At 37.7% G+C, this 21,331-nt stretch overlaps 1 protein-coding gene across 2 annotated transcripts in view; it reads right to left on the reverse strand.

Annotated features, from left to right (window-relative positions):
• Positions 1–21,331, reverse strand: part of LOC150095258 (uncharacterized) — a 512,519-nt gene that overhangs the window by 221,496 nt on the left and 269,692 nt on the right. For both annotated transcript variants that reach the window (XM_090410467.1, XM_090410466.1), the window contains exon 14: positions 740–855. In XM_090410467.1, the coding sequence (XP_090266593.1) occupies positions 740–855 (116 nt within the window). The remainder of the gene's footprint in view (positions 1–739; positions 856–21,331) is intronic.

Consider the following 21,331-nt stretch of genomic DNA (forward strand, 5'->3'; position numbering starts at 1 on the left):
CAAGTGAATGTATTATTTACCTGAGAGTCTGATTAGTGTATAATAGGAATGGAACAAATGTTTAGTTTGTGGTTGTGAAAGGAGTCTATGAAGGAAGAAAGAACTAGTATAAGAAAAATGATTTGCATGTGAATAGTATTGGATTAGAGGGGCATCTGAAGACTGTAGATAAGTGAAAACATAAAGAAACAGTGCAAACTAGAATTGATGGAGCAGAAGGAGATTATGAAGGGACAGAATTGTGTGATGAATTTTCTGAATAAAAGATTAAATGTTGTAGAATATGAGATCATATTAGCACTGATTCACCTTGTTCATTAAAAAAGAGAGGCACTATTATTGATAAAAGGAGGAGGACACCTGTTATTAATAAAAGAAATGATCTAATACACAAACAACAGAATTAACTGAACCTTACTTAAAAGTTTCTGGAAATCTTAAAGAGTGTCATAGAAACTGATCTATATCATTGTGAAACTTTTCCCAGTAAAAACAGTTAATGTAATGATAATTTAGTTCATAGTATTTATTAATAATATTATGGCAGGAGAAAAAAAAAAATGTTGTTTTTCTTTAACATAATAGATAGCAATACTTTTATTTGGAGTTTATTATGTACTTAACATCATAGCAGCCAAAGCTACTATTAGTCAAAGGAATACTTCCCAAATTGCACATAAAAAACCTAACACATATCTACTGACTCATTCTGGAAAAAAAAAAATCAAAAAATACAAACCTCTATTGCTGGAATTCTAAGAGGGTTTAGGTCTGCATGTTCACTAATAGTATTATACATACTTTTTCTAGTATACTCTTCAGCAAACATTAGTGCTACAATCTGTTCATCAGTAACTATAAAAAAAAAATAAACATTCAGATATTAAAAGAAATATCCTAAATACAGATTAAAAACAATTATTCATAGTCGATAAATCTTCTCAGAAGTGGAATTAAATATAATTAAATATAGGTAAATACAATTAAAATTATACCTTTTCCAAAGAGCATAAAAATAATATTCATAAATTAAATTATATAATTATATTATGTAATTTTAAATTAAATTATATTAAATATAATTATATTTTCAACTCTTTAAAAATTCTTAGAGTGTTTAGTTCATTTCTTTGTCATTGTTTTATTCATGTTTTGGTTATCTCATAAGTATCTACACTCAGGCTATTGGTTCTTCATCGTCAACATGTCCTAATTACATACCAACTAAGTTTAATCAAGTCCTGATCCACAGTACTATATCATCCTTATTTTCAAAAAAATGCACACAGGTATGTCAAAATTAAAAATCTTTATTTAATGTACAAGTTGTACAAGGCACAAGACAGAAAGGTAACTAGTGTGGTAATAAAGGCAAAAGAAGATTATGAAAGAAAGTTAGCAATGCAGGCTAAAGAGAATCACAAACAGTTCTTTCGATATGAAGCAAGAAAAAATAAAAGAACATATATGGCAGAATGATTTTAAGGAATGGCAGGGAGGTAACTGAATCAGTAAAAATAGTAGAATTACTATTTTTACTGATTCAGTTACCTCCCTGCCATTCCTTAAAATGATATATTTTAATATATTGCACAAATTTTGCAAACTATTGCACACTTTGCAAGAATATATCATCCAGATGGTGATATTGCAGGAATGAGAGAGCCAAAGGCTTATATGGAAACTGAGGTAAATGAAATGGAGGTGCATAGCATATTACAGAACCTTAATGTGAATACAGCTGTGGAATTGGAGGGTATACCAGCTTGAGATTTTTGTGAAGCAGTAAAGAAATTGTTAGTGCCCCTTGACTATGTTGATTAATCTAAGTCTCAGTTCTGGGTTAGTCCCGAATGGGTGGAAAGAAGAGAAAATAGTTCCATTGCATAAAGGAGGCTCCAAGACTGATGTAGCAAATTACTCACCAATAAGATTAGCAAAAGTTGTTGTTGTCGAAGTATTGGAGAAGTTGGTCAAGAGCAATATACATAAATGGGTAGATGGAAATGGGATACTTTTTTGTTTGGGGGGGGGGGGGGGCAGCAAAAAGTTTATCCAGGAGTACAGTTCTAAAGAAGGTCTGACTAGTGGCATGCTGCAGGGTTCTGTTCTTGGACTGCTACTGTTTAATTTGTTCATTAACAATATAGGAAAGGATCTGAGAAGAACTGTTCAGTTATTTGCTGATGATGCAAAGTTAGGTAGAGCAAAAGTTAGTACAGACGATGTCAAAATTTTGCAGAATGATTTGGATAAACTGGCAGAATGGGCAAAGGAGAATGGATATCAGTTTATTGTGGCAAAGTATAAAGTTATGCATTTTGGGAAGAAAAGATTACCAGAAGGAGTAGACATAGTACTCAACACTAAATACAAGGCTAATCTTCTTGAATGGAAGGCAGTCTCAAGTAGAGTGATATGGGCAAATATCAGAATGGGGAACTGGACAATGAAACATATTTGTGCCTATGGTCCCACAGAAGACTCTACTAAGGTAGAAGTGGAAGAATTTTTTGAAACACTAGAGAAAGCTACTGACACAATGAAAAAGGAAAAGTGATATGGGCAAATATCAGAATGGGGAACTGGACAATGAGACATATTTGTGCCTATGGTCCCACAGAAGACTCTACTAAGGTAGAAGTGGAAGAATTTTTTGAAACACTAGAGAAAGCTACTGACACAATGAAAAATGAAAAGTTGGTCCTTGTTGGGGATCTAAATAGCAGAGTAGGAAGTGATTGTCAGACATACAAAAATATTTTATGAAAATTTGGAGAAAAGAGCAAAGCTAATAATAATGGCAAATACCTGTTGGATTTCTGCTCAGGACATAGATGGCACATTTTTATGTTGGAACACCATGTTCCAACATAAAAATGTGCACAAATTCACATGGAGAGAAGAGGCAAGGAATAAGAAAAGTCTCATTGACTATGTTATTGTTGATAGTGATGTTTTCTCCCTGGTGCAGGACACCAGAGTGTACAGAGGATTTGAAATTGGAAGTGATCACTATTTAGTCTTGAGCAGGATAACATTGAATATCATATTAAAAAGAATTACTATTACTATTATTACGGGCAACTCCAGGGAGTCATTAGACTCATCGAGGGAGGCCCCAAATCATATTCATCACAACTATTTGACATTCATACAGTATCTATCATACCTCGCCTTAAACTCGTTCACCGTCACAGCATCCACCACAGACTCAGGGAGCGCATTCCACTTATTCACTACTCTAAAAGTAAAGAACCCAGCTCTAACACCTTTACTAACCACACTTTTGCCCAGTTTCCATGGATGTCCCCTAGTCCTCCCACAACCAGCCCTGTTCTCAAAAATATCTTCTGAATTAATTTTATAGAAACCCTTCAGTAATTTGAAAGTCTCAATCATATCTCCCCTCCTCTGCCTATCAACCAATTTTTGCAACCCACAAATCCTCAACCTGTTCTCATACGGTTCATTCCACAGACCTGCTATCATCTTGGTCACTCGCCTCTGGATCCTCTCCACCTCCTCCCCATCAAAAAGAAACCTAGGTGACCAAATCTGAGCACAGTAGTCTAGATGGGGTCTTATCAAGGCTCGATACAGAGGAACAATAACCTGCTTGTCTCTGCTTGTCAACGTATTCTTCAGCAACCAAGTGATTTGATGAGCTGTTTTGGTCACTTTTGCAATGTGTCCCCTAAATTTCAATTCCTTATCTACCAACACTCCTAAATCTCGTGCCTCATCAATTTCCTGGAGCACGGTTCCACCAATGCAGTAAACTGCCGCCAATCTTTTCACCCCAAAATGCATAACCTTACATTTTGCCACATTAAACTGACATCCATTCTCCTTAGCCCAGACCCCCAATCTATCCAAATCATCCTGCAAAATTTTGACGTCATCTGCATTCACTATTGCCCTACCCAACTTCGCATCATCCGCAAACAAATGAACTGTTCCTCTCAGATCATTTCCCATTTCCCATATCATTTATGAACAAATTAAACAGCAGTGGTCCAAGAACAGATCCTTGTGGCACACCACTAGTCACAGGCCGTCTTGTGGACTCTACTCCCGAGTAAACCACTCTCTGATATCTCTCCGTCAACCACCCTCCTATCCATCTCACCAACCCTATGTCCATTCCGATATGCTGCAATTTACTGATTAGAGTTCCATGTGGAATCCTGTCAAAGGCCTTGGCAAGGTCCAGTAGAATCACCGTAAACCCATTACCCTTATCCAGTTCAGCCATCACTGTGTTATAATACGTGAGCAAGTTACTGAGGCATGACCTACCCTTCACAAAACCATGCTGTCCCCGATACAGTATCCCATTTTCTTCTATCCAATCTTGTATTTTCCTCTTGACTATTTTCTCTAAGACCTTGATAATGATTCCTGTTATGCTGATTGGCCGGTAATTTTCAACAGCAGCCTTGGAACCACCTTTGTCCAGTGGAACTATTTTCCCCTCTTTCCACCCCCTTCGGACTGACCCTGTCCTGAGGCTCAAATTAAACAAAATGATCAAGGGCACTGACAATTCTTTGGCCGCTTGACGTACGACACGAGCTGGTATACCATCCAATCCCACAGATGTATTGACATTGAGGTTCTGTAATAGACTAGTTACCTCTACTTCATTCATCACAATTCCAGTATAAGCTGTTGGTTCTTCCATTCCTGCAAAGTCACCACCTGGATGATATACTCTTGCAAAGTGCTCGCTCAGTAATTCCACAATATCAACTGATTCGGTTACCTCCCTACCCTCAGCATTTTTTAGATCATTCTACCATGAGCATTTTTCCTTTTACTTGCAACATATTGAAAAAACTGTTTGGGATTCTCTTTAGCCTGCGTGGCCAATTTCCTTTCGTAATCTGCTTTTGCTTTTCTTACCACCCTTGTTACCATCCTGGCCTGAGCTTTATACTGTTCCTGCGCCTGATGGTCACCCTTCTCCTTAAATTCCCTCCACAATTGTTTCTTTTTTTGCAGCTCAAGCTTAATAGTGTTATTCATCCATTTAACCCCTACTTGATTTATTATTCGGACTCTAGGTATACAGTCAGCCATTGCTTCATGCAAGCACTTCTTAACTACCTCCCATGCACTATCAACTTCTAGTCTTTGCAGTTGTACATGCCATGGCACTGAACCAATCAAACTCCTAAGCTTGTCATACTTTCCAGCCCGATAATTCCACATGTACCCTGTCTTAATTGAAAATTCTACACCTTTAGCCACCTCCCAAGTTAAGACCCTATGATCACTCTCACCGATTGGTGGCAATGTGGTCATATTTGTTACAGCCAAATCCTCAGATGTAATTACTAGGTCAAGCACTCTCTGACCCCTAGTATTTTCCATTACATGCTGTCGCAGATAGTTATCCCTTAATAACCGCATAAAATCCAGTTCCTTCCTCCCGCGTGTCCTCTCCTCACTCCAATCAATGCGACCATAGTTGAAATCTCCCATAATAATCACCCTCCTTCCACCCATTTCTTTTATTTGCTTGTGCATACTGTCACCACCATCTTTTCCATCACCTGGTCTAACATAAGAAACATAAGGAATAACATAAGAAACTTTTAAAGCGAATAAAAGTTGAGCAGCTCTCAGATGTGAGCTGTAGACTAAAATAGACAAAGATTATTGAAGAAAAAATGAAAGAGTTTGAGAACAGGAATCAAACCTTGGAGATTCGGTGGCAAACCTTGAAAAAAACTGATTGATTCAGCCAGAGAGGCATGTCGTGAGGTTGTCTGCAAGGATAGAAAAATCAGAACTCCATGGTGGACATAGGAAGTAAAAGAGGCAGTGAAGGAAAAGAAGAAGAAATATCAAAAGTTCCTGGCAAATAAGTCAGCTTGTGCTCTTAGAGAATACAGAGACAAATGTAAGAAAGCTAAACACTGTGTGAAACTAGCCAAACAAAAGTCATGAGAGGACTTCGGCAAGAACATAGAAAATAAATATCAAGAAGATGGCAAAATACTCCGGAGGTTGTTGAAGAAGCTCAGAAATGAAGGAAAGAGTGCTGCAAACATGAAAACAGGAGAAAAAGATATCCATGAAGTATACAGTAATTACTTAGAAAAATTGCTAAATGAAACAAGCAGTTATAGAACAGTGGTAAAAAACACTCAACAGGCATACAGTCGAGAATACATATCCATACTTGAAGTACAAAATACCATCAAAGGCTTGAAATGTGGAAAGGCAGCAGTATTAGATAATATTTGACAAGAAATACTTAAGTATGGTGGTATAAAAGTCTTACAGTGGCTGCACTGCATAGTTCAGAGGTCCTTGACAGAAGGACGAATTCCAGACAATTGGAGTAGAGCTCTCATAGTACCCATATATACAAAGGGAAATAAAACTGAATGCAAGAATTACAGAGGTATTTCCCTACTGAGTGTTCCTGGGAAGATTTATGCTAGTATATTGAGAAACGGCTGAGAAGAATTGTGGAAGAAAAGCTTGGTGAAGAACAAGCTGGATTCAGGCAAAATAGAGGCTGCCAGGATCAGATCCTCACTTTACACAAATAGTCGAGAAATCATGGGAATATAAAAAAGATCTGTATTTAAGTTTTGTTGATCTGGAAAAGGCATATGAAAAGGTGCCAAGAGAGAAGCTATACAATACGCTACAGTTATATGGTGTAATGGGGCATTATATCAAGCAATACTTAGTCTTTATTTGAGTTGTAAATCAGCAGTTAGGATTGAAGGAAGTATAGGAAGATGGTTTAATGTTAAATCTGGTGTGAGACAAGGATGTACATTATCCCCTCTGGTATTCATTATCTATATGGATCATATAGATATGGTGTCCTCCAGCGATAAGTCCTCGGAGTCCTTGGAGGCGTCACGAATAATATTATGAAAGAAAGTGGTATTAAACCTGATATCAAAATTGGAGATGTTAATGTCAGTGCTTTGCTTTATGCAGATGATGTCATACTTCTAAATAAATCTGCTACAAGTCTGGAAGATTCCCTGAACAAATTGAATAACTGTGTAATAGATATGGTATGAAGGTCACAAATAAAAAGACAAAGACAATGAATATAGGCAGAATCGTTGAAAATGTCAACTGTGTTGTGAATGGAGAACCTGAGGAACAAGTAAAACATTTCAGCTACTTATGCACAATTTTTAGTGAAGATGGTAATTTAAATATGGAAATGGACAACAGAACCAACAAAGCTGGTATGGTAGGAAGTCAACTGAATAAATTTATTTTGAATAATAGAGAAATTAGTTAGAACACTAAATTAGCTGTATACAACACAGCGTTCAAACCAGTTTTAACTTATGGATCTGAGAGCTGGGTCAGAAGTAAAACACTTGACCAAAGACTAGAGTCCACAGATATGAGAGTCCTGAGAAAGATTATGGGCGTGAACAGATGGCATCAATGGCAATATCATATTAAAAACGAGGATGTTAGGAAAGAACTTGACATTGTCAGCATCCAGGAATGCGTTAGCAGAGCTAATCTCAGGTGGTATGGTCACTTAAACAGAATGGGCGAGGAAAGATTAGCAAAGCAAATGTTCTCTGCCAGGTTGACAGCAAAACAACCCAGAGGAAGACCAAGATATAGGTGGATTGATACGGTACAATGTGCCTTAAATGATCGAAATATAAGATCTGATAATGATAATATTGGAGTCTTGACAAGTAACAGACTGATTTGGAGGAAAATTGTAGATAGGAAGTTAGTAATGATGTAAATTTTTCATGTGGTACTATCATATCCTGTACACCCTTTGAAGGTACATAACAGGAATTTGATGATGATGATGATAATGAAGATTACCAGATTACTAGCTATATTACCACATTGGGAACTGTACATCAGATCACTTGGTTACTGAAGAAATTTTTTCAAGCAGAAACAAGCAGATTATTATTCCTCTTTATTGAGCCTTGATAAGACTCTATCTTGACTACTGCATGCAGATCTGGGCATTAGGGTTCCTTGGTGATGAGGAGGACATGGAGAGGATCCAGAGGCAAGAGATGGTAACAGGTCTGTGAAATGAACCTTAAAGAACAGGCTGAAGATTTGTGGATTACAGAAATTAGTTGATAGGTGGATAAAGGGATGATATGATTGGGACATACAAGTTACAGAGGTTTTTTTACAAGATTAATTCAGAGGAAATTTTTCAGAACAGGTGTTTTGGTGCAAGAACTAGGGGCTATTCATGGAAACTGAGTAAGAGTGTAGTTAGCAAAGGTGTTAGAACTAGGTTTTTGCTTGGAGAGTTGTGAATAAGTGGAAGAGGTTACCAGAGTCTGTTGTGGGTGCCATGACTGTGAATGAGTTGAAACAAAGTATGATAGATACTGCGCAAATGTTGGATAGTTCATGTTTAGGATCTGCCTTGATGAGTCTACAGATTCCTTGGATTTGCACATAATAAGAATAAGAATAATAAAATCTCATTTATTTGGCATCTCTGTAACCTAGTTGGATAATTCTTAAAGAGGTGCTCAACAATCAAAATAGCTTTGCTTGTTCTGTGTAATTTAAAATATTTGGAGAAACATGATTTTAAGAGGTTAAAAACAAACTAATTACTTAATTTTTCGACTTTCATACTGTCATCATTTGGATGAGTATGTGTGCAGATGCCATAAACTAAATTAGGATTACTACAGTATTAGTAATCTGCTCAACAGTTGATCATAGCCTAACCTCTGGTAGAAACACACAAGCATATATATAAAATTACATCAACAGCTATTCCATAGAGTTCATTAGTTTCAATTAAATAAGATTCAAGTGTTTAAAAGGAACATGTGCAGTAGATGCATTATGCATTTATGATGGTGATACATGTATAGAAAATTGGAATTTATTAAATGCCAATCTATTTCATCCTATGTTACAAAAATAATGTTAAGTAAAGAAGATGTGGCACCAACATTCAAAACATGAATCACAAGATATGAGTAATGGAGCATTTGTATACTTCCTCTTGTTTTGGAAATAGCTGAGTTAATAGGCAAAAGCACTACTAGAGTTCATAAGGAAACAATGGATCGCTATTGTAATTCAAAAACAAGGTTGCACAACATATTCATTATTACAAAAAAAAAAAAAAAATTATATCGGGGCAAATATTAGGGTTTGCTAGGTGTGCAGTGCATATCCACGGAATAGCAATATCACTAATATTATATTTTTGCATTTATTCCCATTACAGACTCCCCTAATTGTTTCCTGGCTTTGCGTGATTCCTAAAATTAAACACAATATACTAACGCTATATGAAGAGGACACTTTTCAATGCGTAAACATTGTATGCATTCGCATTAATAGGCCTGGTCACAAATATATACACCTTCAAACAGCCATACAGATGGTGCAGCAAGTCAAATTCTTAGCTTTACAGTGGTTTCAAACTGCCCAGAAGGCAAGGCAGAGAGAGAAAAGCGCATCTAGAAATCAGTGGCTGTGATTAGTTATGTCAACCAATCCAACTGAATGTTGTCATTTGTCATGAGTTGCTGTTTTTGTTTTCTGAGTTTCATCTGTTTTACATGGCGAAGTGTGAACTGATGTTTTTAGGACACAAATATAGACAAGTAATTTTCTACAAATAATTTATAACTTCTTTGCCCATATTTAGAATGGGGAAACAGTGTTGACGATCTATTGAATGTACCATTTTTTGCCAGGGTTTTTTGCAGATTGTATGATTGATTGTAGTCAAAGGAGGTTAGAACTTGTGTAATAAATTAATAAGTAAAACAAATTATTTCAGCCTTTCTTTGGTTCAATCCAGAAAAATAACAATTTCCCAAGTGATTATGTTTTCTGATTTCTGTGCATATTATATGGCTGTATTTAAAAATTGTATCGAAATCAAATTATCCATGTCTCACTCTGGTATTTACCAATGACAATCTAATCTCACCATAAAGTGTAAACCTTTTCTGCTTCTCATATAAATGGCATGGGTAAAGCATAGCTATTGTTCATTTGATTTTTATGCTTTCCTATTTTATTACTATTATTATGTGACATCTCCAAGGAGTCCAAAGACTCATGGAGGGCAGACACTCACTCTACAACTCCCCATCTCCACCACTCAATCCACCAACTACAGCAAAATGCAGCTATCATCTACACCAATACCATTCACCACCACTAGTATTTTCACAGACAATCACAAACATCCATGCCCATGGCAGGATTCGAACCTGCAACCTTTTGGCTAGAGACCAGATATGCCAACCATCCAGGCTGGCTAAATGAATTCTAAAATGCATTCTTCTGTTAACTCGACTGTGACTGAGACATAAAGAAGTAATGACATGTTAAGTGATTCATGTTTTCTGGTACCAGATCTTCTTTTCCTTGCAATGCCCTTGTAATCTAGGATAAAAGTGGAGTTAAATAAAAAAAAAAATTTCTATACATGTGCCAACGTTTATTATGAAAATATAATATACCTAGATCCTGTTATTTTTAGGTAGCTAGAGAACACATTTACATAGAGTATCAGAATCTTATTATTATAGTTCGCCCACCGTTTGTAGGTCCCTGCTTCGCGTCTTTCCAAGAATAGTCGATTCATGCTGAAGGGGAGAAAGAAATGAAGGAAGTCCAAATTGGTCACCAACATGCGAAATCACATGCTTTATAGGTAAAATTTTCCAACTGTTATACAAGCAACATAGTTAACTACAATAATCATAAAAGAGAAGTTAATTTTCTGACCTGTAATAATAAACAACTCATCCCACAATACGGACTGATTATCCTATTATTGGAATGGATTCTCCTTTTTCTGAGATGTGCAGAAGTGGCGAACTATAGCCAGTTCTGGTTTTTTAGAAAGCTAGTTTAGTACCGGTAACAATCCTCAGTAGTGATGGCCTATAGTCATATTCTTGCTATTTGTCTGTATTGAATAAATAGATTGAGAGTATTCTATTTAGTGTGCTGGAGACTGCTTGTATTCAAAGATCTCAAATATTTTATTTGTGAACTAGTTAACCTAAAGTCATATTACTTAAGTTAAGAGATGTGGTCTGACAACTTGAAACCATTTATTAATCTTCCTAAATTGCTTTCTTCGTATCAATTCAGCTGAATGCTATATCAATCAAATCTGAGCCATCCTCAAATTTTGTACAGATACAAACTTATGGGTTGAATATACTGGGTTTCAATATATGACCTGAATCCAGTAAAGGTGGGCCCAGATTTATTTCATTTTATAACAAGTGACATCATCAAAGCAGAATCTGTAGATATTAATTACTGAAAGCAAAGCCATCCTAATTATTAAGCAGATAAATATGTTTAAAATGAACAGTTTACTTATAAAAAATAAATCTATTAGTATACAACTAGATAGTTAGCTTATTTAATACAGATCACCACCGACAAACCTATTATGTGCTGCAGCTGCAAAACTGGTGTCACAGATAGAAAAAAGGGTATATTCTGCGGGTTCTGTTGCCACTGGCTGCATGCTTCCTGTGCTAAAATAGATGAATTTGCACAAAAGCTATTTATTAAGCTTAATAGCCATTTTTCTGTTCACTGTGCCTCCCTTCGTTAAAACAATGCACCGAACGTTTTATCCTCACTGACATGGAAACATACATTCCACACACTACTCGGAACTGTCATTCATTAACTAAACCTCAGTTCTCCAAAAGATGTGCTAAGGCTGTACAGATGAAACACCAGACATACCGCAACTGGCTTAAATCAAGCACTTCATCTTCCTTTAGAGCTTATACAATCAATACTTCTAAAACAGAGTTCGAAAGAGCAAAAAGCAGGAAACTAGCAGCCTGTCCAAACAGAGGCTAAGGCTTTTGGTCTCTAGCCAAAGCAATTGGCCGTAACTTCCGCCCAACACCATTCCCACCCTTATCATACCCAAATGGCTCTATTGCATCATCATTCACAGAAAAAGCCAATCTTCTGGCTTCATACTTTGCTTCCAATGCATGCACAACTGACGATAGCAAATGTCCCCCAACCATTCCAGACACCCAACATACAACGCCCTCTATATCCTTTTGCCAGGATGAGATCAGAAAAATACTGTCCAAATTAGACACAAAAGAAGTCTGCAAGCCCTCACAGCATTCCCCCAATTGTCCTGAAAGTTTGCGCACCAGAACTGACCCTATCCTATGTCCCCTATATATATAAATATATACTCTCTTACTCCACTGAAATCTATCCCACAAACTAGAAATTAGCCTATATTCAACCCATTCCAAGAAGGGTGACAAGTCACTGCCATCCAACTACCACCCTATCTCGCTTACCTCAGTCCTGTCTAAAGTAATGGGAAAAAAATCATCAATTCCCAACTCCTACACTACCATGAAGACACCCACCTAATAAATGACCGCCAGAATGGATTCTGTTGTGCCAATCTGCAGGAGATCTGCTCACATATGCCACTCATCTCTGGACAAATGCCATGGAGAAGTTTGGCAAATCTCAAGTGGCTGCACTTGATATCTCCCAAGCCTTTGACCGGGTCTGGCACAAAGGCTTTCTAAGCAAACTACCATCATTTGGTCTGACCCAGGACTTCTGTAGTTGGATTGCCAGCTTTCTGTCTGTCTGGATGCACACTGTGTGCAATGGTGAATGGCTTCCTATACTCTCACCATTCAACTAATGCTGGGATTCCACAAGGTTCTGTCCTCTCGCCAATCCTCTTCCTGCTATATATGAATGACCTACTTCAGTTGACTTCCAACCCAATACACAGTTTGTGCAGATGAAAGCACATTACACTTCTTGCTTTCATTTGATAAAATCTTACCAAATGAAACTATACAACTCACCTCAACCTACAGAACATCAACCACCACCACTCTCAATTCTGATTTCCAAGCCAGATCCTACAACGGGGTTGGGATAACCTCATCAATTTCAATGCTAATAAAACCCAGTCCTGTACTATTTCCCATAAAAAAGAACTATTTTTTTCCAGTATCCTTTTTGACAATACCAAATTTCCAGACAGTTTGAGATCTCTCTTCTTGGAATTAACCTCACATCAACTCTGTCCTGGCATAAACACATCACAACCATTGAATCCCCATCTTCAAAAAAATTGGATTTCTCTTTCACTCAAGACATTACTTCATCCCTGAACAGCTGTTAACATTATACAAATCACAAATCTGCCCAGCTACTGAATACTACTCCAATATATGGGGTGGGGCTCCTACAAGCGCCCTCAAAATGCTTGACTCAATATAGAGGAGAGCAATTAGACTTATTAATGACCCATCATTTACCAACTCTTTCCCACCACTTTAGCACAGATGTTTGGTTTCTGGAATATGTATATTCTACAAATTTTTCCATGGGAAATGCTCATCTGAAATACATACATACATACATCTTCAAGGCCCACCTTTCCTAATTGGGTTGTGGGGGCAACAGCTGCAAGAGGAACTTCCAATGATCACGATCCTCTGCCACCAAGCTCAGGTGTTCTGGTAGGATTCCCAAACGTGTCCACCCAAGGTTTTGGATATAATCTATCCAGCGAGTCCTTGGCCTTCCACGTGGCCTCCCACCCTCTGGCTTGGCAAAGAGGGTTTGCTGAGGGAGCCTCTCTTGTGGCATTCTGACTAGGTGCCCGTACCAACGTAACTGTGATCTCTCAACACGGAGAAGCAGTGGTTGAGTATTAAGGGTTCCCAAATTGCAGAGCTTCTGACTTTGTCGAGTCTTGTCAGACCCGCAACCCCTCGAAGGAACCTCATTTCAGCCGCTTGGATTCTGTTAGCATTCTTTCGGTCATCACCCAACTCTCATGACCATAGGTGAGGATGGGGACAGGGACATAGACTGTATTGAAGACAGCCAGCTTTGCCTTCTGGCTTAACTCCAGCTTCAATACTACCGAACGGCCAAGCTCCCGCAATATTGAGCTTGCTAAGCCAATTCGAGTATCTAGCTCAACGTCCCATTTTCCATCATTCATGAATATGGACCCCAGGTATTTAAACTTCTCCACCTGCCTCATTGGGACTCCACTTACATGTAGAGTGCACTCAGATGGTTGTCTTGAGACCACAAATGTTTCAGTTTTGGCCACACTTATCTTCGTTCCAGCATCTGCACAAACAGCTACAAACTTATCCAGGGTCTGCTGGAGGTCATCTGTTGAAGAGCTAAGCAGAACTAGGTCATCTGCAAAAAGCAGATGTTCAATGCTACATCTTCCAATTTTGACACACTCACTGCCTCGGCTGTGCCTATCAATCCAGTCCATAAATATTATGAAAAGGAGGGGCAACAGAACACACCCTTGGCGGAGGCCAATGGAGACTGTGAAAGGTTCAGACTTTGTGCTGTTTACCCTGACACAAAACTCTGGGCATTCATACAGGGACTTGATGGCAGCTAATAGTTGGCCATCCACTCCATACTCCTGTACTACTTGCCAAAGCTTATCCCGAGGAACCCGGTCATATGCCTTCTCCAAGTCCACAAAACATGTGTAGACATTGTTGGCATATTCCCATGATTTCTCAAAGACCTGCCTTAAAGTGAAGATTTGATCAGTTGTGCTTCTACCAGGACGAAAGCTACATTGTTCTTCCTGACACTTTGGCTCAACTATGCTCCTGCACAGTCTTTCCAAGCACTTAGCATACACTTTCCCAGGCAGGCTGAGCAGAGAGAGATGCCACAATAGTTACTGTCCTTCTGGTCTCCCTTCTTGAAGACTGGTATTATTATGCCTGTCTGCCATTGCTTTGGTGCTCGCCCAGATATCCAAGCAGCCTGACACACTCGAGTCAGCCAGAGAACACCGTCTTGATTTAAGGCTTTTAGCATTTCGGGCCGAATTTCATCATCGGCAGCAGCCTTGCCCGATTTTATTGCTAAATGGACCTCTTCTGCTGTGAGACTAATCATTGCCCCGATCTGCACCTCTTGGATGTCCACAATGCTCATCTGAAATAACATCAATAATTCCTCCATTCAGTACTAAGCTTGTTGGAACACATGCAGCTGCTGCTCAACATCCCTTCACAGTACACCTATAAACAAACAGAACAAGTTTCTTTTCCTCCTCCATCCCTGCAACTGCTGCACTGTGGAACAGTCTCCCGCCCCTCCTGCTATGTCTCCCAAGGAATACAATTTACAGTCATTTAAATCAAATGTAAACAAGTTCCTCCTCTCACAACCCGCTATCCATACATGGAACTAACGTACTATAGGTTGATCAACCAACCTCTTATGTATGGGCACAACATAAAAAAAAAAAGATTCTCTCTTCATACTTTTTTTTCTGAATGCAACTACCTAGTTGAAATAGCCAGCACATCTTATCATACTCTTTCACTCGCCATACTACATTTTTTAGATCTGGTTGTCTGTCATCTACTTTGGAAATACTACTTGTCTCTGTGAATTCCAAAAACTTATCATTTATTATTCATCATTTTATAATTTTATTAAACAGGTTTTAAATATATTCAGTATCATTTATTAAACTGATTTATTCTAATTTACAACTGTTTTCATGTTTGTGATCTATGGCCACCTACCTTGAAACATAAGCAAAAATAAGGCCAAATGATCATCTTCTAATTATATATTCTATATACATATTCTATTATATATATATTCTAATTATATAAGCATATTCTATTATAAGTATATATTCTATTATAGATGAGTATTAAGAAAGCATTTATCTAAAGATAAATGCTTTCTTAATACTCATCTATATTTTAAAATAGCTTATAAGAAAGAATATTTAGGAATGATCCATTAAATGCTATTATTTAATAAATTTAGTGTAATCCTTTATCCAAGTGTGAGCAAACAAAGTTTGTGCCTGAAAGTATCTTCAGGACTGGGTTAAGGTGGTACAACACCAGGGCAACTCGTTGCAAAGGTGGAGCAAGCTACCAACACTCCTATCTCAGTATCTCCTATAATGCAAAACACATCTCCTTGCGGATATGTCTAATGTTATGCATTAAGGGAAGGGCCACTACCCAGACTAGTTTCGACCTTTATTGAGGTCTCTTCAGTGGGAGCCAGGCCCAAGTGGAGATATCAGGCAGAAGCATTAGCAAGTCATCTCCACCTATAGGAATTGCCAATTGCCAAAGGGTGGCACACCAATTGGCAATTCCTATAGGTGGAGATGACTTGCTTATGCTTCTGCCTGATATCTCCACCTATAGGAATTGCCAATTGCCAAAGGGTGGCACACCAATTGGCAATTCCTATAGGTGGAGATGACTTGCTAATGCTTCTGCCTGATATCTCCACTTGGGCCTGGCTCCCACTGAAGAGACCTCAATAAAGGTTGAAACTAGTCTGGGTAGTGGCCCTTCCCTTAATGCATAACATCAGATATATCCGCAAGGAGATGTGTTTTGCATTATAGGAGATACTGAGATAGACTGAGATAGGACTGTTGGTAGCTTGCTCCATCTTTGCAACGAGTTGCCCTGGTGTTGTACCACCTTAACCCAGTCCTGAAGATACTTTCAGGCACAAACTTTGTTTGCTCACACTTGGAGAAAGGATTAAACTAAATTTATTATACTCTAACCAAGTGAAAAATAAACTTTCAAACTGCTATTATTATTTATACAGGTATTGCACAGTGTCAAAAGACTCATCACAGGAGATCCACACTATCTATTAACACAATACCATACGTCTCCTTAAACTTATTCACTGTTGGGGTGCTCACAGTAACCTCTGCCAATCCATTCCACTCATTCACCACTCTCCAAGGAAAGAACCTAGTCCACACTTCCATACTAAATCCCACTCTTATGAGAGTGGTCTGAAAAGTGCTTGGCCTAACAATGAAAAAAACAAATTTATAACTCAAAATTATTTTTATTTTTCAACATAATCTCCTTTAAGAATAATACATTTATTCCAGTAATGCTCCAGCACCATTATCTCATTCCTGTAGTGGTCCTCAGTAAGATCTTCAAAATACCCCTCTACAGCTGACCCGCAAGGAAGAGTTTTAAGTTTTAGGAAGAGATAGAAGTCAGAGGGAGCCAAATCTGAGGAATAGGGTGGATATTCCAATAATTCATAGTGCAAATCCCATAATTTTCCCATTTCCAAAACACCTTTGTGGGAAAGTGCATTGTCCTGATGAAAGATGATTTTTTTCTTCTGCAAATTGGGTTTTTTATCTCGAATTTTTTTGTATGGTCTGTTTAAAAGATCGGAATAATATTCCCTGGTTATTCGTTTATCCTTTTCAAGATAATTAATAAACAAAATACCTTTAGCATCCCAAAACACTGATGCCATGACCTTTCCTGCTGATATAACCGACTTTGTCTTCTTTGGTGCTGAACAACTGGCTTCTGTCCACTGTTTGACTGCTGTTTGGATTCTAGTGTGTAATGGAATCCAAGTCTCATCCATAGTAATAAATCGATGCACAAAGTCAGTTTTATTCTTGTTAAAATGCTCCAAGCACTGTTCAAAGATTTTCATGCGAGTGCATTTTTGATCTGCTGTGTGAGCAAGCGCAGTACCCATCTTGCACAAAGTTTTTCATTTGCAATTCTTCATGCAAAATATATCCTACACATTCTTTTGAAATGCCTATAGTCTCAGCAATTTCACGTAATTTGACTTACTTGTCATCCAATATCATATCGTGGACTTGATCAATGATTTCTGGGGTTTTTACACTTTTTGGACATTCTTCAAGTGGATCATCTTCAAGGTTGGTACGGCCATATTTAAGCTCGGCAGCCATTTCTCAACTGTCAAAATCTAAGGAGAAGAGTGCCCATAAACTTTTATGAACTTCGAATGAATTTCATTTGCCATTAAATCTTCTTTGACAAAGAATTTTATAACTACGCAATACTCAATTTTATCCATTTCAAGGAATACAGACAACACTTTTGCTTCAGACAGTTGTATAAAACAAACTACTTGACAGAATGACCTTCAATTTCACATGGATGCTTATGCCCGATGTCCCAACTAAGAAAAAAAAAATCTTGCAGATAGTTTTGCCATCTATGGTTGAGTCCAAGAACTTTTCAGACCACCCTCATAGACAACTTCCAACCTCCTAATCCCCATGTATTGAAAAATTTATTTTGTGTTAAGGTAATAAAATTTCTTTAGAAACTGAAGTTTCAATCATATCCTATTTATTTATTGTACTTGTCAGGTACAATCTGCATCCCACACACCTTTTATCTATTATCACAAGGAACGTTCCATAGACATGTCACAAGCTTAGTCATTCATTTCTGAATCCTCTCTTCTACCTCCCAATCTCGTAGAAATGCAAGTGACCAAATCTGTGCAAAAAGTCAATATGTGGCTGAATCGTAGCCTTATAAAGAGAGATAATAACCTCATTATCTTTACTTGTCAACATGTTCTTCAACATCCAAGTAATACTCTGAGTTATTCTGACAACTCATGCAACTCAGAATTTCAAATCTCTATCCACCATCACCTCAGATCCCTAGCCTCTCATTCTCCTGTAATCTAGTACCATCAGTATGATACATAGTATGTAGCTAACTCTTTAATCCCAAAGTGCATCACATTATATTTTATAACACTGAATTGTAAGCCATTGTCCTTTGCCCATACTGCCAATTTATTTAAGTCATCCTGCAAAATATCTATCACCTTTATCAATTAATGCTCTCCCCAGTTTTGCATCATTGGCAAACTGAACAACCCCCAGCAATAATCTTCCATTATATCATTAATGTTCAAATTAATGATATAATGGAAGTGGTCCTAGTACAGAGTGCTGGAGCACACCACTAGTCACTCTCATTCACCTTGATTCCACTCCACCATACACCATCTTCTGATGTTTTCTATCAGTTGCCCTTCCCCCTCCCCCATTCAAGCCAACCTCATATCCATTCTGATTTGCTCCAACTTACATAATAATTTTCCATTTGGTATTCTGTCAAATGCCTTTGCAAAATCTAGCAGTATCATAGCAGAGCCATTTCCTTTATCTGCTGTCATCTTATTATAAAATGCAAATGAATTACTGAAGCAAGACCTACCTTTGGAGGAAAATTGTAGATAGGAAGTTAGTAATGATGTAATTTTTTCATGTAGTACTGTCATATCCTGTACACCCCTTGAGGGTACATGGCAGGAATTTGATGATGATGATGAGACCTACCTTTTATAAAATCATGCTGCCCCTTATAGAGTATCATAATCTTATCAACCCATTCCTGAATTTTACTTTTAATCAACTTTTCCAATACTTTAACCACTCCAAAGATACTAATCGGTCTGTAATTTGCTACTTCTATCTTGGAGCCACCTTTATGTAATTCTTATCCTCTTTCTACTCCCTTGGAACCTTGACAGATCTGAGACTTGGATTAAACAACTTCATGAGAAGGACTGCCCATTCACTTGCACATTCTCATAGCACACAAGCTGACATACTGTCCAGGCCCACTACTGTATTCACATTGATATTTTTCAATGTACTGAGCCTCCAGTTCATCTATCTCAACTCTCACATCAGTCTCTGTCATATCAGTAACTGTAAAGTCAACACATGGATGACATATCTTTATCTGCACGATTTCAATCGAAGGTGAGTTAGCCGATCTCATACGGAGGTAGCAGGGTTTTTCATCCCGCATACAGACAAATCGACCCTTCAGAACACACGCAATTTACAGACAAAAAATACTAGTTGTGGTGGCCGGTAGATGCCGTTGATTCGTAGTAGAGGTTCGGTGTAGTGGTTGAGACAGCTGCAGGTGTCCTCCCGCGATGAGTTTTCGGACTCCTTGGAGGTGTCAGGAATAATAATAATAATAATATATCATTGCAAAATGATTACTAAGTAACTGAACTATTTCTTCTGCTTCTGTCACTTTCCTACCATCATCACTGAGTAAAGTAATTTTTTCCATAATGATTATTTCTCTTACTTGCTACATAGTAAAACTCTTTTGGATTTACTTATGCCTGCTAAGCTCATTTTCTCAAAATTTGATTTAGTCTTGTGCTTTATATGGGTCATGAGTATGCTGATCACTTTTTTTGTTTATATTCCTTCCATAATGCTTTTTTTTTTTTTTTTTTTAAGCTCCTGCTTTATATTGCTAACCATCCACTTAATCCCTACTCAGTTTATTCTCTTCACCCAGGGTATGCAGTCTGACACTGCCTTGCTCAAAATTCCTGACTGCTTTTCATGGACTAATGATATTCATTCCATGTAACTTCTTATGCCATGGTACTGTTACTGAAAGTTCTACACGTTGAGCAACTGCCCAAGAAAAGACTGTGTGATCACTTTCCCTGATTGGAGGTAGAGGTGCTACTTTATTCAGATAGATCTTCTGGTGCTATTACTAGATTCAACACTCTCTCAAAGCCCTGGTCCCCTCCATCACATGCTGTCAGGTAATTATCCCTTAATAACTGTATAAATTCCAATTCTATTTTGCCATGTGCCTGTGTGCTTTCCTGCTTCCAATCTACATTCCCATAGTTGAAGTCTCCCATGATAATTACTCAATGATTAGCTTAATACCAAGATTAACTCAATGTGCAAATCTGCCAATATATGTCATCCAGGTCTTCTGGGTCCCCAAGTCTATAGTAGCAACCAACAATATATTTTGTCCTATTCATCTCTATCTCATACTAGACAGCTTTGAATGAACCATTTCCCTCATATCTACAATACTCCTTAACTTCTATTTTTGTTGGTTGAAGTTCTTCAGCTATCATTAATAATACCCCTCCTTCTGCCCTATTTTCTCTATCTGCTCTCTGAAAACACAATATCTATTACATTCTCTCTTTGTAACTACATCATTCTCTGACAACCAGAGCTCACTGATGCCAATATTAAGCTTGCTATCTAGTCATACAGAAAAAAAAACTGGAGCAACATGAACTTATGTACAGAGAACTCAAAATTAACTTGTCAGTCTCAGATAACTACCAAAATGGTTATATAAAAGCAATGAACTGCATTAAAAAAACATTTACTTTGGCTTACCGATGTGATTCCTAATTATCAATGATAATTAGGAATCACATTGGTATTCAAATTCTTGTATTCATTCATTTAAAAAAAATAAAACAACTCTCCATTAAGTGAGGTTGCCTCATGGCTATCAGATAACTGGGCATCATTAAAAAAGCTATTACTACACCATGCACACATCCCAAGAATTTATTGTTATCTAAAAGAATGAAAAAATAATGTGCCACACAGGCCACGAGTTGAAGGATGAACTGTGAGCCCTAAATT

Source organism: Typopeltis vanoorti, chromosome 20 (assembly GCF_054136105.1).
Source record: "Typopeltis vanoorti isolate ZY-2024b chromosome 20, IOZ_Tvanoo_1.0, whole genome shotgun sequence".
Lineage (NCBI taxonomy): Eukaryota > Metazoa > Arthropoda > Arachnida > Uropygi > Thelyphonidae > Typopeltis > Typopeltis vanoorti.